At 41.9% G+C, this 26840-nt stretch overlaps 1 protein-coding gene across 3 annotated transcripts in view; it reads right to left on the bottom strand.

Moving 5' to 3' along the window:
* Positions 1-10202: 10202 nt before the first annotated feature.
* MYO19 (myosin XIX) overlaps positions 10203-26840 on the bottom strand; it is a 411745-nt gene continuing 395107 nt past the window's right edge. For all 3 annotated transcript variants that reach the window (XM_069756629.1, XM_069756628.1, XM_069756627.1), the window contains 5 exons: positions 22031-22170; positions 21796-21925; positions 21618-21703; positions 19893-20225; positions 10203-11164 (listed from right to left, as the gene is read on the bottom strand). In XM_069756629.1, coding sequence (XP_069612730.1) covers positions 11057-11164; positions 19893-20225; positions 21618-21703; positions 21796-21925; positions 22031-22170 — 797 coding nt within the window. In that variant the 3' untranslated portion in view covers positions 10203-11056. The remainder of the gene's footprint in view (positions 11165-19892; positions 20226-21617; positions 21704-21795; positions 21926-22030; positions 22171-26840) is intronic.

The following is a 26840-nucleotide window of genomic DNA, read 5'->3' on the forward strand; positions in this document are numbered from 1 at the left end:
TTATTAAAATAGCCCCATTGATTCCATGGTGCTGTAAATGAGAAGGGGTTACATACAAATTACAGATATCACTTACAGTAAACACACTAACAATGACAGACTGATACAGAGGGGCGAGGACCCTGCCCTTGCGGGCTTATATTCTACAGGATGGTGGGGAAGGAGACAATAGGTTAATTAAACATGTTTTCCATCTACATGGTATGCCTGACAAAATTGTCAGTGACCGGGGGCCCCAGCTTGCGTCTGTTCTGGAGAGAGCTGTCACTCAGCATTGAGCTGAATCTCTCTTCTGCGTTCCATCCCGAGATGAATGGGTTGGTAGAGAGGGCCAATCAGAGTCTGCTCACATACCTGCGACATTTTGTTTCCGCCAGGCAGGATGACTGGGCATCCTTGCTACCATGGGCGGAATTTGCTTTGAACAACGCTATAGCCGACTCCACCGGGCAGACCCCATTCCTCCATAATTACGGCCAGCATCCACGTGTCCCTGTGCCCATGCCCGGGTCATCCACCGATTCTAGGTTGGCAGACTGAGCGGTGGAGGCACGTGACATTTGGGACTGCACACAGGCCATCCGGGCCTCCAAGGAGAGAATAAGGGCTTCTGATGACGCACACCAGCGCCCCGCTCCGACCTTTGCTCCTAGTGTGGCTCTCCGCCCGTAACATCAGCCTGCGAGTTGAGTCCACTAAGTTTGCACCTCGCTACATAGGTCCTTTCAAGGTTTTGGAACAGGTTAACCCTGTGGTCTATCGTTTGGCTCTTCCTCCATGCCTGGGTATCACCGGCACCTTTCAAGTATCCCTCTTAAAGCCCGTCTATATGTAACGGTTCTGAGTCATTGTAACGAATGGAAACGGAGGCACAGATGTAGAAGTTCACATTCGTATTTATTAAGGTTTGATGTGGAACTACTAGACCACAGTCCGGGGGGCTCCGAAGGGGGTGTTTCGGCGTGAGCCCCAGACACCTGTAGTAAGTCCCCTCGAACAGGGACAGAATGGAATGCCTGGAGGATACGGGTGCTACCTTCAGTTAGAACCCGTACTCGTGGTGGCTGTCCCAGCGGAACAAACGGATCAGCAAGGTTAGCAGGTATTGCAGAGTTGACTGGAGGATACCGGGTGTAGAAGCCGGCGCCAGGGGGGCCTAGCGTGGTCCGGAAGTGAGGCTGGCAGACTGGCAGGACTAGATGGGTCCAGCGTAGATACTGCGGATGCAGTCCCGAATAGCCAGGTAACTGGTAGCAAAAGATCTGTGGAGACAGACAGAATAAGCGAAGTTAACAACAGTAGATACTTGTTGCTCCGGCACCCTCCCTATGATGGAAGGGTTAGAAATAATAGACAAACACATGCCATTGGTTAGAGGCAACATTTGGAAAATGCACACTGTCTCTTTAAGAGACTGGGAGCGAGCGCGCGTGCGACCTAAGAACCCTGCCCAGGAACCTGCTGGCCGCACGCCAGGAAGCTGGAGAGGAAGTTGGGGTGACAGAGCGAGAGTCCTGACGGAGGCCCCCTGAAGGTACAGTAAACAGACCGGGTGTAACAGTCATCTGCCGTGACATCGGGTTCATCTACGGATGAGTACGAGGGGAACTCTATCTTGGGGTGCAAGGTGGTAGAGGGCAAAAAATAGTATCTGGTGGACTGGAAGGGTCACGGCCCAGAGGACAGAACCTGGTATAAATATAGCTGACCGTTTATAGACTATTGGCTTATATGCTGATGATATGATTTTATTCATGGATAGGGCAGAAGAGATTCTCCCACATGCAGTTACTATTATAGATAAATTTAGTAAATGCTCCGGATTATATATTAACTGGGATAAATCCGCCCAATTGCCTCTCTCTTATAGCCCAATGACTCACCTTGCTTTGTCTTCGCTACCTATGTCTCATTTTAAATATCTAGGTATTAGCATATCCAAAGACAGGGAGCTTGATCTACAACTTAATATTATTCCTCTACTGGAATTAGTCAGAATTAAATTTGCCTTGTGCGGTAAACTTCCGCTATCTGTAGCTGGCCATATAAACTTAATTAAAATGGTTTTATTTCCTTAACTCAACTATTCTCTCCAACATAGTGCGGTGTTGATTCCTAAATCTTTCTTCACAAATCTAAATTCCTTGACTACGTCTTTCATATGGGGGAAAGGCAGACCCAAACTTAAACTTTCTACTCTACAGAGGTCCAAACAGATGGGGGCAGCGGCGATGCCGGATTTCTATTTATATTACCTAGCCGGACAAATTAAGGCTTTGAGTAAAGGTACCTTCACAAATAACGATTTCGTTAACGATATCGTTGCTTTTTGTGACGTAGCAACGATATCGTTAACGAAATCGTTATGCGTGACAGCGACCAACGATCAGGCCCCTGCTGGGAGATCGTTGGTCGCTGGGGAATGATCAGGACTTTACTTCGTCGCTGATCACCCGCTGACATCACTGAATCGGCATGTGTGATGCCGATTCAGCGATGTCTTCACTCATAACCAGGGTAAATATCGGGTTACTAAGCGCAGGGCCATGCTTAGTAACCCGATGTTTACCCTGGTTACCATTGTAAAAGTAAAAAAAAAAAACTACATACTTACATTCCGGTGTCTGGTCACGTCCCTCGCCTTCATACTTACATTCTTGTCACGTCACTCAGCGTCAGCTTCCCTGCGTCCCCCAGTGTCAGTGCCGGCCGGCTGTAAAGCAGAGCACAGCGGTGACATCACCGCTCTGCTTTCCGGCCAGTGCTTACACAGTGCAGGGAAGCTGACGCTGGGAGACGCGACAGGAATGTAAGTATGTAGTGGTTTTTTTTTACTTTTACAATGGTAACCAGGGTAAACATTGGGTTACTAAGCGCGGCCCTGCGCTTAGTAACCCGATGTTTACCCTGGTTACCCGGGGACTTTGGCATCGTTGGTCGCTGGAGAGCTGTCTGCGTGACAGCTCTCCAGCGACCACACAACGACTTACCAACGATCACGGCCAGGTCGTATCGCTGGTCATGATCGTTGGTAAATCGTTAAGTGTAACGGTACCTTAAGTGGATGCCAGACAATCACCTACCCAACTCAGAAAGTCACTTAATGCATGCTGCAAAGGTGGACTGCCCATTAGGTTTCTTAGAAACAAATAAATCTGGTGACCCTCGATTACTACCTCTACTTAAATTAGCACGGTCAGTTTGGAGACAAATTAAAAAAGTCATCCACTTTGAGGATATTATAGCAGAGATGCCACTGTCACCCGTCTGCTAATTATTGGATTTCACGTAATTTTTTCTCGATTAAATATTTATATGATAATGGAGTATTGATGTCCTTTGAGCAAATTCAGTCTAAATATAATGTCCCGAGGTCCAAGTGCTTTCGTTTTCTTCAGCTCAGATCAGCTATCCAGTCACATCTACGTTCTGTGAGTTTGACTCAAATTATCTCATCTTTCCCTTTGATAGCAATTCTTAAATCGCAAGGTCCCCAGGGTCTCATCTCAGCTTTATACACATACATGTTATCGGTTTGAACCAATTCTGCTATTGTGTCAATTAAGGGAAGGTGGGAAGCTCTCATTCCTGATGCTCAAGATGAGGATTGGGAGGAAATTATTAAATCTCCGATTGGAGTGTCCCCATCAGTCAATAATAGAATGACCCAAATACCGTATAAACTCGAGTATAAGCCGACCCGAGTATAAGCCGACCCCCCTAATTTTGCCACAAAAAACTGGGAAAACTTATTGACTCGAGTATAAGCCTAGGGTGGAAATGCAGCATTTACCGGTGAATTTCAAAAATAAAAATAGATAATTATTTCCCCATGGCTGTGCCATATAGTGCTCTGCACCGTTCATATTTCCCCATAGCTGTGCCATATAGTGCTCTGCACCGTTCATTATTTCCCCATATCTGTGCCATATAGTGCTCTGCACCGTTCATATTGCCCCATAGCTCTGCCATATAGTGCTCTGCACCGTTCATATTGCCCCGTATCTGTGCCATATAGTGCTCTGCACCGTTCATATTGCCCCATATCTGTGCCCCATATATGCTCTGCACCGTTCATATTGCCCCATATCTGTGCCATATGGTGCTCTGCACCGTTCATTATTGCCCCATAGCTGTGCCATATAGTGCTCTACACCGTTCATTTTTTCCCCATAGCCGTGCCATATAGTGCTCTGCACCGTTCATTATTGCCCCATATCTGCCATATAGTGCTCTGCACCGTTCATTATTGCCCCATAGCTCTGCCATATAGTGCTCTGCACCGTTCATATTGCCCCATATATGCTCTGCACCGTTCATATTGCCCCATATCTGTGCCATATAGTGCTCTGCACCATTCATATTGCCCCATATCTGTGCCCCATATCTGCTCTGCACTGTTCATTATTGCCTCATAGCTGTGCCCCATACAGTGCTCTGCACCATTCATATTTCTCCATAGATGCTCCACATAAATCTGTGCCGCTGCTGCTGCTGCAATAAAAAAAAAAACACATACTCACCTCTCTTGCTTGCAGCTCCCGGCGTCCGGTCCCAGCGTCTCTCTGCACTGACTGATCAGGCACACGATATGCGTCATCGCGCCCTCTGACCTGCACAGAGCGCAGAGACGCCGGGAAGGTGGAGCGGCGCACCCGGCGGCTGGAATGTGGACAGGTGAATATGACATACCTGGTCCCGGCGTCCGGCTCCTTCCGCCGTACAGCTGGTCTTCGGTGCCGCAGCCTCTTCCTCTATCAGCGGTCACCGGCACCGCTGATTAGAGAAATGAATAGGCGGCTCTACCCCTATGGGAGGTGGAGCCGCCTATTCATTTCTCTAATGAGCGGTCCCACGTGACCGCTGAAGAGGGGAAGAAGCTGCAGCACAGAAGACCGTGGGACGGCAGGGGGAGCGCCAGGATCGCTGGGACTAGGTAAGTATACCTCAGCGCCCTCTCCCCCTTACCCGCCGACCCCACCGCTACCATGACTCGAGTATAAGCCGAGAAGGGCACTTTCAACCCAAAAATTTGGGCTGAAAATCTCGGCTTATACTCGAGTATATACGGTATATATCATACTTCAGTCATATTTAACTCCATTGCAGCACTTTAAGATGGGTTGGTTTCAAGCATCGGAATGTTTGAGATGTCATTAGCTGGAAGCAAACTTTATACACATGGTATGGGGTTGCCCCATTATTCAGTCTTACTGGAGCCAGGTAACGTCGCTTTTGACTTCTCTAGTACAATCCCCTGTTCCTCTCAATCCTAGTTTGTTTATTTGGGGTGCTAGATGATGAAGCCTGGTGACATTATGTTAAGATTTTTCTACGTGAGACACTCTTTCTGGCTTGGAAGGTGTTGGCATTGCGTTGGATGGGTAGTGTACACCCCTCTCTCGGGACGTGGATAGAATTGGTAAACTCGATCATACCATATGAGCTGACATTATATCAAAACAGAGGCTGCTTAAAGAAGTATGACTTAATTGGTTGTATAATGAAGGGGAGAGGAGGAGAGAGGAAGGAGAATACTCCCCTTTTTCTTTCTTTTTTTCTCCCCTCTTCCTTGGATACATGCTACCAGGCCGACATGAAGTTATGTAATGTTTTCTGTTCACTTGACCAGTGGTTCATTATATATATAGCAATATATGGACTTATAATACTGAAAGTGTATGAATAATAATGCACAAATTTGTTGTCTATTCGTAATTACCTTGACAAGTATACTTATGCTGACTTGTATGCACAAATATGTATGTTTCACTGTTTTGGTTAATAAATGAATTAAAAAAAAAGTCCATGACAAGGCTCCAACCTGCAAAGCTGATCTGGCAACAGCAATCAGAGAAAGTTGGAGCCAGATTGAGGCATGGACTTAATGAGTGTCAAACAGTACTCTTCATCAGAGACTGCAAGCTGTAATAAAAGCCAGAGGTGGTGCAACAAAATACTAGTGATTTGCTAGAGTGTTTGTTTGTTTTTCATGATTCTATAGTTTTTTCCAACATAATTGAGTGAGTCCATAATTTTTCTCCTCTGCTTGTTCTAAAAAAGTAAAGTGAATGCTGTTCCCGATACTGACAGTGGAGAATAGACATAGCAAGCAGTGTGCACAGGGAGGATTCACAAGTCTGCAGTCACATGGAGCGTGTGCATACTTGTAATTTTAAAGCGGACAAGTCCTCTAAGAAATCTCAAGATGACTGTGGCACTGCAGTGTAGCAGAAATTATTATTATTATTTATTTATATAGCACCATTGATTCCATGGTGCTGTACATGAGAAGGGGTTACATACAAGTTACAAATATCACATACAGTAAACAAACTAACAATGACGGACTGATACAGAGGGGCGAGGACCCTGCCCTTGCGGGCTTACATTCTACAGGATTATGGGGAAGGAGACAGTAGGTTGAGGGTTGCAGGAGCTCCGGTGTTGGTGAGGCGGTAGCTCCGGTGTTGGTGAGGCGGTAGCTTCGTTGGTGATGAGGCAGCAGCGGTGTCAGTGCAGGCTGTAGGCTTTCCTGAAGAGATGAGTTTTCAGGTTCCGTCTGAAGGATCCGACTGTGGTTGATAGTCGGACGTGTTGGGGCAGAGAGTTCCAGAGGATGGGGGATATTCGGGAGAAGTCTTGGAGGCGATTGGATGAGGAGCGAATAAGTGTGGAGGAGAGAAGGAGGTCTTGGGAGGACCGGAGGTCACGTGAGGGAAGATATCGAGAGATTAGTTCAGAGATATATGGAGGAGACAGGTTGTGGATGGCTTTGTAGGTCAGTATTAGCAATTTGAACTGGATACGCTGAGGGAATGGGAGCCAGTGAAGAGATTTGCAGAGGGGGGAAGTGGAGGAGTAGCGAGGAGAGATGGATTAGTCGGGCAGCAGAGTTAAGGATGGACTGGAGAGGTGCAAGGGTGTTAGCAGGGAGGCCACAGAAAAGGATGTTGCAGTAGTCAAGGCGGGAAATGATGAGGGCGTGCACAAGCATTTTAGTAGATTGGGGGTTGAGGAAAGGACGGATCCTGGAGATATTTTTGAGCTGGAGGCGACAGGAGGTGGAAAGAGCTTGGATGTGTGGTTTGAAGGACAGGGCAGAGTCGAAGGTTACTCCGAGGCAGTGGACTTCGGGTACAGGGGAAAGCATGATGTCATTGACTGCGATAGATAGGTCAAGTAAGGAAGATTTGTGGGATGGAGGAAAGATGATGAGTTCAGATTTGTCCACATTGAGTTTGAGGAAGCGAGAGGAGAAGAAGGAGGATATGGCTGATAGGCACTCTGGGATTTTGGACAGCAGAGCGGTGACGTCTGGGCCAGAGAGGTAGATCTGAGTGTCGTCAGCATAGAGGTGGTACTGGAATCCATGGGACTTTATGAGTTGTCCCAAGCCAAGTGTATAGATTGAGAAGAGTAGGGGTCCTAGAACAGAGCCTTGGGGGACTCCAACAGAGAGAGGGTGGGATGAGGAGGTAGTATGGGAGTGGGAAACGCTGAATGTGCGGTTGGAAAGGTACGAGGCGATCCAGGATAGGGCGAGGTCTTTGATGCCAAAGGAGGAGAGGATCTGTAGTAGGAGGCAGTGGTCAACTGTGTCGAAAGCAGAGGACAGGTCTAGAAGGAGGAGTACAGAGTATTGTCCAGTAGCTTTGGCGGTAAGTAGGTCGTTAGTGATTTTGGTCAGGGTAGTCTCAGTTGAGTGATGGGGGCGGAAACCAGATTGTAGATTGTCGTACAACGAGTTAGATGAGAGGTGGGAGGAGAGTTCAGCATGGACGTGCTGCTCCAGGAGTTTGGAAGCAAATGGGAGCAGCGATATTGGGCGATAGCTGGACATAGCTATGCCTCCCATGTATGACACCAGGGAAATGCCATTACCCCTTCAGGTACACAACTCCACATTCACTATTTGCTGCAAGGGTGAGTGACCTCACAGGGAAAATCACTAAATTCAAGCACTTTATGCAGGACCCCATTCCTACTGTAATGTGCTTTGTTACAGAATTTGTATATGGGAAAGAGGAGGGGGTGATGTAGGGTGTCTTTCTCTGGTGCTTTTTAAAATGGCAAATTTTGGATCTTGAAAACAAGTAAAACTTAAGCATACTAGCAATTTGACAAGACTAACATCAAAAGACTCAAGAATGTAGCAAAGGAAAAAAACAGTGGTATGGAATGAAAATTTAAGCAAACCTACAGTGCTATAATCTTCAGCCCAGGAGAGCAGTATGTGTGAGGAATCCCTGCTGTGTTTCTGAATGGCACAGGAGCGAGAACAATCTGCAGAAGCAAGCTGCGGTCACCTGGGGATTTGCTACATACAGAAGAAAGTTCTTCTATATCCTTACACAGATGCATCTATTATCTGGTCACCTACTGGGACTTCTCTAATCCGATTGGACAGTGCAGTGGACGGTCTGAAGAAGTACCAGATGGGGTGCGAGGGCTGTCTTGAGATCTTCTGCTGATCTATACTTTTGGCAGAATAGTTCTACAAGTTGTGGTCCGTCAAAGTTGAATTTCTCTGGAAATCTCTCCGTGGTGCTGTCAAGGGTGATATGTCTTTTCCGGTCATGAGATTTTCCAGAAGCCATGACTGCACCCTTATATTTACTCCTGTCACTAGTAATTGGTGATCACTTGTTTCCTTCATGGTGTAGGTTTCACATAGTCATTGGGTAAGCAATTTAGTGTTGATATTTGATGTTTTCGTGCCAAAATAGGACAACCCTTTTGAATAGTTTATGTAACCACATACAATCATTTTACATGCCGTTGATAATAATACACAAAGCAACAAACCATCTGCTGCTGTTCTTTCCTGTTTCCATTCCCTGGCGGTCCAGTGCCAGCGAACTTGCATCTACCCAACAGTGATGAGCACAGTGACATCAATATGTTATAGGACAACATTAGTGCCCATCACTTTATCACTGGAAGTTCATAAACAAATACCGATGAGTGATCAGATAATTCTTGGCACAAACGCAGCAGGAGATTAGTTCCAAAAAAAGATAGTACAGATTTGAAAAAAACCATTTGTTTAAAAAAAAAAAAAAAAATCTTGTATTTCGTTGTAATAATAGTGCAGTAGCTTATATTTTTATTTATCCCAATAATCTTAATTCATTATGCTTTTATTGATTTAAAAAAAAAAATATATTTTAGATGCATCCAAGTCCAATAACATTTAGCTTACGGTACATTATGACACACACATTTATCCCTGTTTGATAGACTTAACTTCAAGATTGCAAAAGTGCTATGTATTTAGCCACCAATAAATTAAATTTTGAGTATAAAGTTTAATTGTTCCTTTACTTTATCACCAATTTTTTTATTTTTTATTTTTATTAGCAGCTTATTACATGCAACTTTTATCTTTATAACCACTGATATATAGTATGTACACACACTAAGTTAGTAACATTTTAAAATCTGTAAAATCTACAAAGGTCTTTGTTCATACTGTGTTTGGATTTGTTTGTCAAAACAGGAAATGGCTTTTTTTCAAGGATCTGGAACCTATAATTTTTCATTACTTGTTCAACATACTGGAATACTACATTATTGCAGTATATAGAGAAGTTTCATAGGATGACTAAGGTAGCAGCCATGTGGGCATTTAACAGGCTCCAAAACTGCCACAACCCAGTGATTGACACCAGCATTTAAGTGATTAAACAGAGGCGATCAGGGCTACACAAGTTGCTACTATTGACCACCATCTGCGAGGTATGGTGTGAGCTCAACTCCTATGCCGTTCAATGTATGCAGAACAGATGCAGGATGTATGTCAGGATCTTATGTCGGAAAGGTGCTAAAATCTATTGCTGGTTTTGGATGAAAAAAAGATAAGTATCGTACATAGATAAGAAATGCCCTACTACACAAGTTACTTAGATGACAGCAGAGGATGTTAGGAACTGGAGTAAGATTTGCAGAGTAAAGAATGCTGCCAGTCATTATGAATTTGACAAGCAGGGGGAAGCCACGCCATCGTCTTGTCTCCGCTCCCCAAGCCAGAGCTCTGGATTAAAATCTTTTATGAATTTGGGTCCCTTGTGTTCATACCTGGAGCATTTGCAGTCATTCTGCATAGCACAGTAAGTTAAATCATGCTATTTAAGGTGCAAGAGCCATAAAGTCATTGTCCTAAACTGGCAGTCAATTGTTAGCGCAGTGTGTAGGCATACGGCTTAAAACAACAATATATTTACAAATTACCGTAGGTTAGTGTTATCAGTATTGCGGTCAACAAAATACAATAATGCTTAAAGTTTGCATAGGACAGTATGCTGCCAAAATGATTTTTAAGTGAGCTTAATGCTTCTTCAGTCGAGTTATTGACATCCTCTTTAGAAAGGCTGATTATTCGGAAACGAGCATTTCTAGGGACACTAATTCACAATCAGCCTTTGCATGTGCACCCTAAAGGTCCGCTCACACTAGCGTGTACGATTTCGGTGCCATTCTCTTCCAGGAGAGGCCGATGATTTTTTTCTCACTTGTCATCCGTGCGCTGTCCGTATACAATCTGCTTTTTTACTCCGCAGCTATTAATCCTTTACAGGACCATTTACAGCTTCCTATGCTGCTGAGGGTCAGTCTGGCATGCAATTTCTTTCCCCGCACCGTCTGATTTTAGAGGGAAATGCTGCAATTATTTTTCTCATGTTGAATACAGCTGAGAAGAAATACTCAGATCTGCACCGCTTAACGCAATAACATTGAGCTTTATCGGATCGCACTAGTCTGATTTATGCACCAGTGTGAGTGAGACCCAAGACTGATTACTGGTGACAAACAAATTGGATACCAATGCAGTACAGATTCAAACCTATAACATAGCAGTGTCTTTTCTGCAATACCATGTAGTAAATAGCTGAGCATCCGGGTAAGGAAATAAGTTCTGTGTAGAGCACATCTGTGTGCATGAAATGGCAGCGCAAGCAATGATAAAGTGATCACTCAAAAGTGCAAAAGAACAGACTTTAAAATCTTTGAAAAGTACAGGCTATGTAGCAACTGTTGTTTCTTCCAGTCTTCGTTATTTTACTTTTTCCAACAAAATGTCATTAAATCCACAGATGAGAGCCTCTGGACATACGCCGGCAAACTGGAGCGGAGACCTCTTGTAGTGAAACTTTACAGATCCCTTAGAACAAAAGGAAAAATAATTGTTTAAATTAATAAATGAATATTAAAAGGCTCAAAAAAGTTATCCACATTCATAGATTTTGTCTACAGTACATGTTTAATAAAGTTAGTTTTATTCATTAAAAATGCAGCAAAAAAGCATGGTTGTGATTCATGAATCATTGTTTTGCACTCCCTCATTGTTTTCTATGGTAAAAAAAAGTTTCAAAAACGCTGTAAGAAGTGACATGCTGCAGATTTAGAAATGCTGCCGTTTTCCTAATCAGTCAGAAAAAAAATGTCTGAAGTCAGTTTTTTCTGGTACTGGAGAACCAGCTTTTAATTTGTATAAAAAAAAAAACGCACTGTGAATGTGAACATAGCCTAATAGTTAACATTGTCTGCCAAGCTGTATGTGTTTCAATGATTTTCATTCGGCCATGCTGGTGAGCAGAGTACACCATATCAAACCTCTGCGACAATATACATTTCATATGGTCACAGAAGCAGATGGAGCAAGCTCTAATTGCAGCTATTAAAGAGAACCATTCACCAAATATTTCATGTAGAATTGGACACACGAGTAGTAGCAGAGATAAAGGGACTCTGTTAGAACAGAATAACTGTCCAAACCAATTTCAGGCATTCAGCGCTTCATGGTGGGTCATTTAAATACTCTCCTTCCCACTTGCTTTTTTTTTCTTCATCTCTCTTGTTCTTTTCTGGCTCTATGTTGTCAGAGCTGTCAATCAAGTAAAGAGAAAGAGAGGAAAAACTAGCAGATAGAAATGTAAATGTTTGTCCTTCTTGTGAACCACCAAGCGGTGGGTTTTTTGTTTGAGCAGTCTTTCTGTGCTAAGTCCCTTTAATTCTCTTTAACCAAACCAATATTGACTTTAATGACCAGGCCAAATTTTTTTAAATCTGACCAGTGTCACTTTATGTGGCAATAACTCTGGAACGCTTCAATTTATCCCACATATTCTTTTATGTTTTCTCATGACATATTGTACTTCATGATAGTGGCAAAATATATTTGATATGACTTGTATTTATTTGTGAAAATACAGAAAATTTGTCAAAATTTCACAATTTTCAAACTTTCATTTTTAATAATTTTTTAGATCAGAAAGAAATATTACATAAAATAATTAATAAATAACATTTTCTACATGTCTACTTTACATAGTTGCATAGTTATTAAGGTTGAAGGAAGACTTTAAGTCCATCTAGTTCAACCCATAGCCTAACCTAACATGCCCTAACATGTTGATCCAGAGGAAGGCAAAAAAAAAACCATGTGGCAAACAGTAAGCTCCACTTTGGGAAAAAAAATTCCTTCCCGACTCCACATACGGCAATCAGACTAATTCTCTGGACCAACGCCCTATCAAGGAATCTAGCGTATATATCCTGTAACATTATACTTTTCCAGAAAGGTATCCAGTCCCCTTTTAAATTTAAGTAACGAATCACTCACTACAACATCATACGGCAGAGTTCCATAGTCTCACTGCTCTTACAGTAAAGAATCTGCGTCTGTTATTATGCTTAAACCTTCTTTCCTCCAGACGTAGAGGATGCCCCCTTGTCCCTGTCTCAGGTCTATGATTAAAAAGATCATCAGAAAGGTCTATGTGCTGTCCCCTCATATATTTATACATTAAAATAAGATCACCCCTTAGTCTTCGTTTTTCCAAACTAAACAGCCCCAAGTGTAATAACCTATCTTAGTATTGCAGACCCCCCAGTCCTCTAATAACCTTGGTCGCTCTTCTCTGCACCCACTCTAGTTCAGCTATGTCTTTCTTATACACCTGAGACCAGAACTGTGCACAGTATTCTAAGTGTGGTCGAACAAGTGACTTGTATAGAGGTAAAATTATGTTCTCCTCATGAGCATCTATGCCTCTTTTAATGCATCCCATTATTTTATTTGCCTTTGTAGCAGCTGCCCGACACTGGCCACTGAATATGAGTTTGTCATCCACCCATACACCCAGGTCTTTTTCATTGACGGTTTTGCCCAGAGTTTTAGAATTAAGCACATAGTTATACATCTTATTACTTTTACCCAAGTGCATGACCTTAAATTTATCCCCATTAACCCTATCTGACCTCCAACGGGATAGTACGTCCGAGGTCAGATCCCCTGCTTTGATGCAGGGCTCTGCGGTGAGCCCGCACCAAAGCCGGGACATGTCAGCTGTTTTGAACAGCTGACATGTGCCCGTAATAGGCGCGGGCAGAATCGCGATCTGCCCGCACCTATTAACTAGTTAAATGCAGCTGTCAAACGCAGACAGCGGCATTTAACTACCGCATCCGGCCGGGCGGCCGGAAATGACGTCATCGCCGACCCCCGTCACATGATCGGGGGTCGGCGATGCGTCTCCATTGTAACCATAGAGGTCCTTGAGACCTCTATGGTTACTGATGACCGGTGGCTGTGAGCGCCACCCTGTGGTCGGCGCTCACAGCACACCTGCATTTCTGCTACATAGCAGCGATCAGCAGAGCCGATCGCGTTGTGCCTGCTTCTAGCCTCCCATGGAGGCTATTGAAGCATGGCAAAAGTAAAAAAAAAAAGTTGAAAAAAATGTTAAAAAAATAAAAAAAAATATAAAAGTTTAAATCACCCCCCTTTCGCCCCAATCAAAATAAATCAATAAAAAAAAATTACATTTACGCATATTTGGTATCGCCGCGCTCAGAATTGCCCGATCTATCAACTAAAAAAAAGCATTAACCTGATCGCTAAACGGCGTAGCGGAAAAAAAATTCAAAACGCCAGAATTACGTTTTTTTGGTCGCCGCGACATTGCATTAAAATGCAATAACGGGCGATCAAAAGAACGTATCTGCACCGAAATGCTATCATTAAAAACGTAATCTCGGCACGCAAAAAATAAGCCCTCAACCGACCCCAGATCACGAAAAATGGAGACGCTACGGGTATCGGAAAATGGCACAAATTTTTTTTTTTTTTTTTTTAGCAAAGTTTGGAATTTTTTTTCACCACTTAGATAAAAAATAACCTAGTCATGTTAGGTGTCTATGAACTCGTACTGACTTGGAGAATCATAATAGCAGGTGAACCTAGCAAAAAAGCCAAACAAAAAACAAGTGTGGGATTGCACTTTTTTTGCAATTTCACAGCACTTGGATTTTTTTTCCCGTTTTCTAGTACACGACATGCTAAAACCAATGATGTCGTTCAAAAGTACTACTCGTCCCGCAAAAAATAAGCCCTCACATGGCCAAATTGGCGGAAAAATAAAAAAGTTATCGCTCTGGGAAGGAGGGGAGTGAAAAACGAACACGGAAAAATGAAAAATCCCAAGGTCATGAAGGGGTTAAAGCTCATTTGCCATTTATCAGCCCAAGCTTCTAGTTTACACAAATCATCCTGTAATATAAATGTGTCCTCCCCTGTATTGATTACCCTGCAGAGTTTAATGTCATCTGCAAATATTGAAATTTGCAGATGACATCTGTATCATAATAATAATATAATAATTTTTATTTATATAGCGCCAACATATTCCGCAGCGCTTTACAAATTATAGAGGGGACTTGTACAGACAATAGACTTTACAGCATAACAGAAATACAGTTCAAAACAGATACCAGGAGGAATGAGGGCCCTGCTCGCAAGCTTACAAACTATGAGGAAAAGGGGAGACACGAGAGGTGGATGGTATCATATTTTTAAACATTTTTTTTTGTTAAGTTACAAAGGTTAAAAGTTGATCAGGAATTTCTAATTTTTCAAACAAAATGTACAAAACCATTTTTAGGGACAACATCACATTTTAAGTGACCTTGGAGGGTCTATATGACAGAAAATACCCAAAAGTGACACCATTCTAAAAACTGAACACTTCAAAACCCACATTCCATAAGTTTATTAACCCTTTCAATGTTTCACAGAAACTAAAAAATGAGCATTTTTTTTTCACAGACAAAGTATTTTAGGTCCAAATTTGTAATTTTCACAAGGGTAACAGGAGAAAATAGACCCTGAAATTTGTTGTTCATTTTCTACTGGATACGCAGATACCCCATATGTGGGGGAATACTACTATTTGGGCACAGAGCAGGGCTCGGAAGGGAAGGAACACTGTTTGACTTTTTCAACGTAAAAATGGCTGCAATCGAGAGAGGACGCCATGTTGCATTTGTAGAGTGCTGGATGTGTCTAAACAGTGGAAACCCCATTTTGGAAACTAGACCCCTTAGGGAACATATATAGATGTGTCCCCTGAGCGCACCTGGAACCCCCAGGTGCTTCACAGAAGTTTATAGGGAAAGAGCACCCGTTTGACTTTTTGAACACGAAAACTGGCTGGAATCAAGAGCGGATGCCATGTCGCGTTTGGAGAGACACCGATGTGAACCCACAGATACTACACAGAATTTGATAACATTTGGTCGTCATATTGAAAATTTTCATTTCCACGAAAATGTTGTTTTCGCCCCAAATTTGTAATATTCACAATTGATAATAGGAGAAAATGAGTCCCATAATTTGTCCTGAAAGCGACCATACCCCACAAAAACTTCTGCTTGGGCACATGGCAGAGCTTGGAAAAGAAAAAGTGCTATTTGCCTCTGATAGATTGTGACTGCTATGTCACATTTGAAGAGCCTTGACATGTGAACACAGCAGAAACCTCCTACAAGTGACCCCATTTTGTTAACTAGACCTGTCAAGGAATTCATCTAGGGTTTTAGTGAATCCATAGATGCCTCAAAGAATCGTATAAAATTGAGACGTGGAAATATGACACTTTAGTGGTAAAAATGTAATTTTTGCATTGGCTGCAAATTTGTCAGGTACACAAGGGTTAACCCTGCTGTGGAACCATGGGGTCATATAGACCCCAGCGCTGAATAAATTGAAATATTCCTAAAACTGGTCAATCTCAGACTTTGACTTTCTATGCATTTTCAAGTAACATATTTCTGCTTATATTGATATTTTGAATTTGTTTTTCAATTTTATTTCAAAGTTATTTTAAATTTTCTGTGTTTGAGACTCTCCAGACCCCATAGTACCTTTATTGTCTGACACTTTTTTTTATTTTAAAAAAAGTATTTTCTGTTTATTCACAGGTTTTGTAATATAATTGTAATTAAACAATGGCGAGTCACTTCCAAGTGACACCAGCAGTGTTACAGGACAGCGCAAACGGTGTATTGTTTGTCCTCGATCGAAGGACAGAATGAGGAGATTTGTTTGCAATGACTGCAAGAAGTTCATTTGTGAAGAACATGGCACTATGACGTGCAGTGAATGCAAGGGCTATATTTATTGCCAGATCATTCATTGTCATTATGTTTTTACTAAAATCCACACAGCTGCAGTTATTGTGCATTTTTTTTATTGAATTTGAATACTTTTAATTATTAGTAAAGCATTTTGATATACATTTCAGTTTGTGTTTGATGATGACAAATATATCGGTTCAAAGTTACGTTTGATTTCATAACTGTGTTCTGAAATGATGACAGAATAAAACTTGATAATTCTGAACAGCCAGCATGTTCATTTTAATGAAATATGACGATTTTGAGCCTGGGGTGAAATAGACCCCATGGTACCAAAGCAGTGATTTTTTTCATGGTTCCACAGCAGGGTTAATAGGTGAAACTAGACCCCACAATCTATTCCACAATTTCTCCCGAACGTAGTGCTACCCCATATGTTTTCAGAAATTACAGTTAGGTAACAAGTCAGGGCTGAGAACGAAGGAGCGCTATTTGGCTTTTGGAGCACAAATTTTGATAGAATAGTTTACTGGCGACATTTGCGAAGCCCTGAAGTTGCCTGAACAGCAGAAAAAAAGTGATCTCATTGTACAAACTGCACCTCGAAATTAATTAATATATGGCTGCAATGACTATTTTGTAACATCCAAGCCCCCATATCGTGTAGAGACTCCATATATTGTTCCCAGCTTGTGTTTCTATCGATATACACCAGAAAATTAAGTGCCTGCTCTCCATTACAATAATGCTAAACATGTGGTCGCTAAGGCACAGTGGGGGGGGGGGGAGCATTTGGCCTTGGTAGCACAGAATTCACTTGATTTTGAGGGGGTGAAAGCCATGTCGCTTTTCCAGTCTTTGTTCTATCAGTAACGTGGGAACCACCTATAGTTTCAGTGACAGATGACGGACCTGAGCGGGGGCTGGTTGTGTGCAGGATAAATTAGGGTTTTTATTGGTAACATTTTGGGGTACATAATATTTTTCGATAGCTTCCAGAACAAGGCTGGATCATATTCTTGCATTCTACAATGAGCACTAACGTCTGGGTTTCCATATGAATCCCACAAAAAATGCGATTCAGACAAAACCCCCAACGGAACCACCCACCATGAGGCAGATGGAGACACTTCGCACTCCTTTTGGTGTCAGCTCCGGTGGTATCCATCTTTGTAGGCGTGCACAGATTTGTGGTCGCCCAGACTTGTGCTTTAAAACTACGGCTAAAATGATGGGACATCGATAGAACAGAGACCAGTGCAAAATGACTCCATCTGCTTCATAAGCGAGTGGTTCCGTCTAGGGTTTTGTCTGAATCGCAGTTTTAGGGAATTTACACGGAAACCCCAATGTACGCTCTTAGTGGAGAGCACAGGATAAATGTGAGCTGAGCCTTATTCTGATTTTTAGGAGGTAGAATGAACAAATAGACAGCATTCAAGAGTAGTTCTTAATTTTATTTTTGCACAGGTCACTGTGAGGTATAAGTGATGAGGTGGATTTATTCTTCGGGTTGGTGTGATTACAGCGATACCAGATTTATATACCGTATATACTCATATATAAGTCGACCTGAGTATAAGCCGAGGCACCTAATTTTGCCATGAGAAACTGGGAAAACTTATTGACTCGAGAATAAGCCTGGTATGCATTGTACCCTCATCTCAGTCATTGTATGCATGGCTCCCCATCCCTGTCCTTGTATGCGTGGCTCCGCATCCCTGTCCTTGTATGCATGGCTCCAGTCCCCATCCCTATAAAAAAAAATATATATCCTACTTACTTTCCCTGCGCGGCCTCGTATCTCATTCTAGTGCCAGCAGCTCTTTCGGACAAGCGATCACGTGTCCCTGCTCATTAAGGTAATGAATATTCACCTCTCTCCATGCCTATGGGAGTGGAGAGAGGTGAATATTCATTAAGTTAATGAATGGGCACCTGTGAGAGCCCAGCCGCTGCTGGAAGGCTGCGGCCGTAACTGTGCGTGCTATAAGAGAAATTAATATTTACTGCCAGTGCAGTGAATATTCATTTCCCTTTAGCAGCAGGCACAGGCTTTAGCTGCTGGCTCTGCTTCCTGTGACCCGCTGCTCCCCCTTCCCCGTCATATTCTGGGACAATGACTAGTGTATAAGCCGAGGGGGAGCGTTTTCAGCAGAAAAAAATGTGGTGAAAAACTCAGCTTATACATGAGAATATACGGTAGTTTTTTTTTTAGGTTTTGCCAATATCACACAGTAAAAGCTGTAACTTTTTTTATTTTTTGGCGAACACAGCTAAGCTATATGCCTTTGTGGACTTTTTCGCTCTATTTATTTGTATTAATCTTTGCTTGGAGTGGTCCCAGTGATTGGACACCCTGTGGGTGTTTTGGGAGAGCAGAGCTTTCTCGCTCTCAGTTACATCATACTCTAGTGCTTCATGATTGTGTGAGTAATTAATGCTCACTGTAATTGTCAGATGATGGGAGTAGTTGTCCCATCAGCTGACACCAGTGATCGGAAGTGAAGTTTACACCTCAGATCACAGCTGATCGCTCCTGCTGTCTTCTGACAGCGGGGAGCCGCGGCTCTCTGACCGGCGGCGAGGATTTCATATTATTACATTTGACATCATGTCAAACACTAATGTCGGACCCCCCATTCAAGTGAATGGGGATCGGGTCCGCTCTGCTGGATGACAGGCTGCATGGATGCATCATGCAGCCTGCCATCTAGATGTAGCAGAGCCGGGTGTGAAGTCACATCCGGCTCTCCTTGACTTTTCTGCACCAAATACGCTGCAAGAAAAGCCAACCTAGCGTATTTGCAGCGTTTTTTCACCACCCATTCAAGTCAATGGGTGAAAAACGCTGAAAGAAGTGACGTGCCCTATGTCAAAAAAATGCTGCAAAGCATAAAATACTGATCAAACCAAAACCCAATGTGTGTGCATGAGATTTCTGAAATCTCATAGGCTTTGCTGGTACTGTAAAAAGCAGCTGAAAATTAGCATTAAAAAACGCAGCAAAAACGCCCTGTGTGAACTTACCCATAGTGTTTTTAAGCACTTTATGGTATAAAAGCTCTTCTGTGGAACCAGTTGGCCTGGCCTTTACTATGCTCAAGCATCAACCAGCTTAAGGCACTCATGATATTCTCGCTGGTTTACCAGTTGTTCTTCAATGGACCACCTTTGGTTTAGTATTAACCACTGTATACTTTAAACACGCCTATAGACCATGCTGTTTTGGAGATGTTGCCATCCAAAGTTTCTCAGATCTCACACTTGCCTATTTTTGTTGCTTAAAACATGTCAGCTTGAAGTACTGACTTGCTGGTTTCCTTATTGCATGGATCCCACCCTTTGAAGGGTACCATTGTTCCAAAATAATCAATATAAAGTCATTAACAGGTGAACTGCTGATGTACAGCATGAAAATCAGATATTACTATTTTAGTACACATAATGTACTAAATGAAGGAAACGTATACCTGAGGTAGTGCTCGGACTGATGTGATGCCACGCTCAGATTGATTGGCTTTCACGCTGTATCCATTCCTTCTATTAAGTATGTGTAGACATGCTAATAACCGAAGATGCCTATTAAACCCATCAGCCACGCCCATGTTTCTGACAGGTGGCGCTCTACACAATGCGAAACCAAAAATCCAAGATTGCGCAACAAAACAATACTCCAGCGGTTTGCTTAGTGCATAGTTCTTATCTGACGAGCCATTGGCTTTCTGTTCCACTGACAATGTTGGGCCTTCCACAATATCTAAAATGTCATCCAGCTCGTGTGCAGATAGTGCTTCCATCCGTTTCTGTGAAAAAAAACAAAACAAGAATTATCTTTGCATCATCAGTGCAATTTTTAAGATTCTACTGATGGAAAATACGGTCTCCTGCTACAGCTCATTTTCGCTTTGCTTTTTTCTCTATCTTTCAAAGACCATAACTTTTTTTTTTCCTGCTGATAGATGAGGGCTCGTGCTTGTGAGACAGGTTATAGCTTTGAAAGACACCATGCAATATACTGAAAAAACTGGCAGAACATTATTTGTGGTATAAAAGGAGAGAGATAACATAAGTCCACCTTTGTTGCTCAGGTTTCATTCTTAGGCTACTTTCACCCATCAGGTTTTCGCCGTCAGACACAATCCGGCGAATTTTGAAAAAACGGATGTGGCAAAATTTGCCGCCAGATCTGTTTTTTTCCTCATAGACTTGTATTAGCGCCGGATGGCCTCACGTTTCATCCGTTTTTTGCCGGATGCGTCGAAAAAGCGTTTTCAGGTGGCCGAGAAAACGTACATAGGAACGTTTTTCTGTCCATCGAAAAACTGGATAGCGACGGTTCCGACAGAAAACGGGTGAAACGTGAGGTTAAATTATGAATCTGGCACTTCCCATTCTGGAGTCTCTCTCTCTCCTCCCTGCACCAGCTAGTGGGATCCGGCAAAACAACGGATCCGTTGCATCAGTTTTTCACAATTTGCAAAGGAACTGTTTTTTTTTTTCAAAAGTAGCCGGATTCAGCCTGACAGCGAAAACCTGATGTGTAAAAGTACTTGCGGTGTGGTAAAAATGACACGTTAAAGCAGATTGGTCCCCAGGATACACAATAGAGACTGCAGATGTCATTAAATAGACTCATGAGAATCGTGTACTTACTCTGAAAATCCATGTCAGAATGGCTGCATGAAACACACTCGTCAAATGATCATTTGAACAGAAGGCAAGTTAAAATTTAGAAGAGATTATGCAGCCATTCTGATATGGATTTCCAAAGAAAGTGCACAAACCTCACCCGGTGAGAGCCAATGAAAAATGTATGCAATTTGTAGAATCTGGAGACAAATATGCTTTAACTTTATTCCGCGGGGGAAAATAAAGTGGGATTGTGCTGCTATATTCTGAGACAAGCAGTTTTCTGTTAATTGAGCTGTGTGAGGTCTTGTGTTTTTTTTCGGGGTACGCTATAATTTTTATTGGCAGCATTTTGAAGAAGATAATATTTGCAGGAATCAGAGTTCATTGTGTGAGATAAATAATGTGATTTATATAAAAAAAACATTTATGGACATTGCAATAAATTAGGAATTAAACTACTTTCATTCTCTTATGATGGACAGCATGCGACCACTGCAGTACTAGCAGGTTCAGTTGTTGTGGGACACATTCCCTACTTCTAACCAACCTATGAAAATCCTTACCTTCCACTTTATCCATGTTTTCTTGATGATAGAAGCTGCCTTGTTGATTTTGTCAATATGCTTCCTTGTAAGCCAGCTTCTGATCACTGTGCAGATGCAGAAGAATAATATAAAGACATTAATAATATTGTGTCAGTGACAGCGGAATATAAGCCACCCAACCATGGCATCACTTTACCTGCTTGGATAGTTATAGCAGCTCTCCTTTGTCTGGTCAGTTTTCTATGTCTGTATCGTCTCCAACAACACTGAATAGTTAATGCCCGTTCAGAAAGTGCGCCTGTTCTTTGTTTTTCAAGTACATCTACCTGATAAACATTAAGTAGGATTTCTGTAATAAATCGGTCTTTCAAAGCACAATTTAAAATCTATTTACCATTTTCCATTCAAGTGAAGAACGTTATTTTACTTACCATAAAGTGCGTCAGAAATACTTTTGTGGTACCGCAGTGCGCCAATGTATTACTGGATGGATACAGTTTTGACAAAACCATTTGTAAAATGTTTTGTGATTTCAGCCGTATTTCATCCCCATCAATGACTAGCGGAATACCTGCAAGGAGGAGAAAGTTGTGAGAATAAATAATGTAATAATTAAAGGAGTCCGAAACTACCACAATACAGATTTTCATTCTAAATGTCCCTCTATTCATTTTACTAATATAATAGTTTTTCTAATATGGTATACGGTAATTAAAAAGTCCCTATCCTCTCTCTCTCTCTAATTTAATCAAATAAAAGTGTATTTATTTTTATTTTTTTTACTGAAGCTTCATTCGAGCATACCCAGTGCATGCTGGGATACTCAAACGAGATGTCATCGGGGGCAGGTGCTGCGGTCACTTCGGCAGCCTCTGTCTCCATCATGAAATGAAGTGTCAGCCTCTGACCCCCTGATGACGTCCCATTTGAGGGTCCCAGCATGCATTGAGGATTCTTAAAACAAGAGAGAGAGATTAAGGATATTCTTTGTTAATGAGTGAAAACTACCATAAATCACTAGCAATAATATACTAACAGATGAAAGATTGATAACAAGTGAAGGATTATCACCAATATATTGGAAAAAAGTAGAGATTTCTTGCAACCATCAAAGTTCCTTGACTCAGGCTTGATCTCCTGCAATGATTTTCTATCATAAATGCAAGATAAGTTTTAAAGAGAAACTATCAGGCCGGCGTCACACTAGCGAGTTTTACGGACGTATGAGCGCATAAAATACGTCCGTAAAACACGCATTGCACACGGCCCAATTATTCTCTATGCCCAGCTCCTATCTGCCGTATTTTACTGATCTGTATTATACGGCTTTCTACGGCCGTAGAAAATCGCAGCATGCTGCGTTTGTCACCGTATTGCACACAAAAAATCGCCAATGAAAGTCTATGGAAGCCAGAAAAATACGGATTACACACGCACCAGCAGTGTGACTTGCGAGAAATACGCAGCGGTGTTAGCGAGAAAAGCCGGCAATTCAGTGCGGTGTACAGTAAAATCACACTGACAGCTTACAGTAGAATAGGTAGAATAAATGTGTACACATACAATAGGTATATATATATATATATCAGTGAGACACATATATGTATATATATTATTACTTCATACAGCGCTAGATAGCTTTAAAGCCGGCAATTCATTGCGGTGTACAGTAAAATCACACTGACAGCTTACAGTAGAATAGGTAGAATAAATGTGTACACATATATATATATATATATATATATATATATATATATATATATATATACCTATTGTATCAGTGAGACACATATATGTATATATATTATTATTTCATACAGCGCTAGATAGCTTTAAAGCCGGTAATTCAATTGCCGGCTTTTGCTATCTCTTTCCTAAACCCGACATGATATGAGACATGGTTTACATACAGTAAACCATTTCATATCCCCATTTTTTTGCATATTCCACATTACTAATGTTAGTAGTGTGTATATGCAAAATTTGGCCGTTCTAGCTATTAAATTAAAGGGTTAAATGGCGGAAAAAATTGGCGTGGGCTCCCACGCAATTTTCTCCGCCAGAGTAGTAAAGTCAGTGACTGAGGGCAGATATTAATAGCCTGGAGAGGGTCCATGGTTATTGACCCCCCCACCTGGCTAAAAACATCTGCCCCCAGCCACCCCAGAAAAGGCACATCTGGAAGATGCGCCTATTCTGGCACTTGGCCACTCTCTTCCCATTCCCGTGTAGCGGTGGGATATGGGGTAATGAAGGGTTAATGCCACCTTGCTATTGTAAGGTGACATTAAGCCAAATTAATAATGGAGAGGTGTCAATTATGACACCTATCCATTATTAATCCAATAGTAGTAAAGGGTTAAAAAAACACAAACACATTATTAAAAAGTATTTTATTGAAATAAACACAAAGGTTGTTGTAATATTTTATTCTACGCTCAATCCATCTGAAGACCCTCGCTCTGTAACAAAGAAAAAATAATAAACCAACAATATACATACCTTCCGAAGATCTGTAACGTCCCACGATGTAAATCCATCTGAAGGGGTTAAATTATTTTACAGCCAGGAGCTCTGCTAATGCAGCAGTGCTCGTGGCTGCAAAACCCCGGGGAATGAAGGTAATGTAGGTCAATGACCTATATTTACCTTCATTTGCGGTGAGGCGCCCTCTGCTGGTTGTCCCTCGAGCATGGGAACTTTCCTAGAAAGCTCCTAGGCTCGAGTTCATATGAGGACAACCAGCAGAGGGCGCCTCACCGCGAATGAAGGTAAATATAGGTCATTGACCTACATTACCTTCATTCCCCGGGGTGTTGCAGCCACGAGCACCGCTGCATTAGCAGAGCTCCTGGCTGTAAAATAATTTAACCCCTTCAGATGGATTTACATCGTGGGACGTTACAGATCTTCGGAAGGTATGTATATTGTTGGTTTATTATTTTTTCTTTGTTACAGAGCGAGGGTCTTCAGATGGATTGCGCGTAGAATAAAATATTACAACAACCTTTGTGTTTATTTCATTAAAATACTTTTTAATAATGTTTGTGTTTTTTTAACCCTTTAATTAACCCTTGGATTAATAATGGATAGGTGTCATAATTGACGCCTCTCCATTATTAATTTGGCTTAATGTCACCTTACAATAGCAAGGTGGCATTATCCCTTCATTACCCCATATCCCACCGCTACACGGGAATGGGAAGAGAGTGGCCAAGTGCCAGAATAGGCGCATCTTCCAGATGTGCCTTTTCTGGGGTGGCTGAGGGCAGATGTTTTTAGCCAGGGGGGCCAATGACCATGGACCCTCTCCAGGCTATTAATATCTGCCCTCAGTCACTGGCTTTACTACTCTGGCGGAGAAAATTGCGCAGGAGCCCACGCCAATTTTTTCCGCCATTTAACCCTTTAATTTAATAGCTAGAACGGCCAAATTTTGCATGTACACACTACTAACATTAGTAGTGTGGAATATGCAAAAAAATGGGGATATGAGATGGTTTACTGTATGTAAACCATGTCTCATATCATGTCGGATTTAGGAATGAGATAGCAAAAGCCTGCAATTGAATTACCGGCTTTAAAGCTATCTTGCGCTGTATGAAATATTAATATATATACATATAGGTGTCTACTGACACATTATATATATATATATATATATATATATATATATATATATATATATATATGACAGTATATATGTTTTTTTAACACATGGATCCCTTGTATATCTGTATGTCGGTTTTGCAAGCCTGCGAGAAAAACACGCAGTACGGATGCCATACGGATTACATACGGAGGATGCCATGCGCAAAATACGCTGACACACCCTGCCTACAGAGGAGCTACGGACCACTATTTTGATACGGCCGTAATATACGGACCGTATTGTCTTACGCCGAGTGTGACGCCGGCCTCAAAAGTGAACATATTTTGCTTTTATTTAATTCCTACTGCACCTCCCGAGTATTGTGTTTTTTTTCTTTTATTCTGCCAGAGTTCCAGAGATGTGGGACTTATTATTTAGTGCTTCTTGTTATTGTCTTTACCAAGGGTTCATCACAGTGTAATAATGCAGAGCAGTCTAAACAAATACCCCAAAGAATTCAGCAAGAACATTTAGGGTACAAAAAGGAAAATTTGACATATTACATTTTGCATTAACATTATTATGCAAATAGCACTTTCCCAGACAACGAGAACATCAACTCTAGTGTCATCCATTGGGAGTTGCAATCTTAAAAGTCAATATCGACTCTTTAGGAGGGCCTTGCTACATAACTCCAAGAACCCAAACTGGAAACTCCATTTGCAAGCATGTGTTTATGGGGTTTTCCCCTCATCAGTGCAAAGCAGGAAAACGGACTGGTTGGTTAGGTGAGAGGATTTGACAGTTATTCTAAGGGTTACCATTTCTCTTTGTGCAGACCTATGGGCCATGCAATGCTCCCTGAGAAATTATTTATGCAAATAGCCTCTTCACAGAGGAAGAGAGTAGGGAATCTAGAAATTGACTTTCAGGATTGCTATGTCCTTGAAGTGGTACGAGTCCCTGCACTCTTTTTGTATGAAGAGGCTATTACCATAATATTAGTAATTATTTCAATTATTTTAAGTATGCGAGTTGTTTAGTAATCTAATACACATAAATATATAAAATAGGAGATATTCTACTGTGGCATGTAATAGTTTCGGCACCCCTGGTCAAAATTACGGATATTGTGAACAGTTAAGCAAGTTGAAGATGAAATGAGCTCTAAAAGGCCTAAAATTAAGAATGGCACATTCCCTTTGTACTTTAGGCAAAAAATATATATTGTACATGTATAGCCTATTAATATGGGCATACAGGTGATACGCTAGTCCTAACATTTCTATCTGAATGTCTCATAGTAGCGCTTTTATTGTTGATAAAAGTTTCTTCCAGGCTCCGGTACGCACGGTGCCCGGAAAAAATCCATGCCTCCTGTTTTCATTATAATATCACTCTTCTTCCTCACATGTCACACTGCCCAGTGACACGCAGCTGTGGCACCTGAATCCTGCGTCTGCACTCTGCACCCCTCCACACTCATTACCTTTATCTCCCTTTTATGGGCAGTGTATTCAGGGATCTTCTGTGCAGGCTCCGGGGCTCCCGCCCTGTATAGTCTTCGCTAGGAACCGGGTGTGTATATATACACACATGGTTCCTAGCAATGACTATGCAGGGAGGAAGAGGGGAGAGCACCTTATCGT

The sequence above is a fragment of the Ranitomeya imitator genome, chromosome 3, assembly GCF_032444005.1.
Source record: "Ranitomeya imitator isolate aRanImi1 chromosome 3, aRanImi1.pri, whole genome shotgun sequence".
NCBI lineage: Eukaryota > Metazoa > Chordata > Amphibia > Anura > Dendrobatidae > Ranitomeya > Ranitomeya imitator.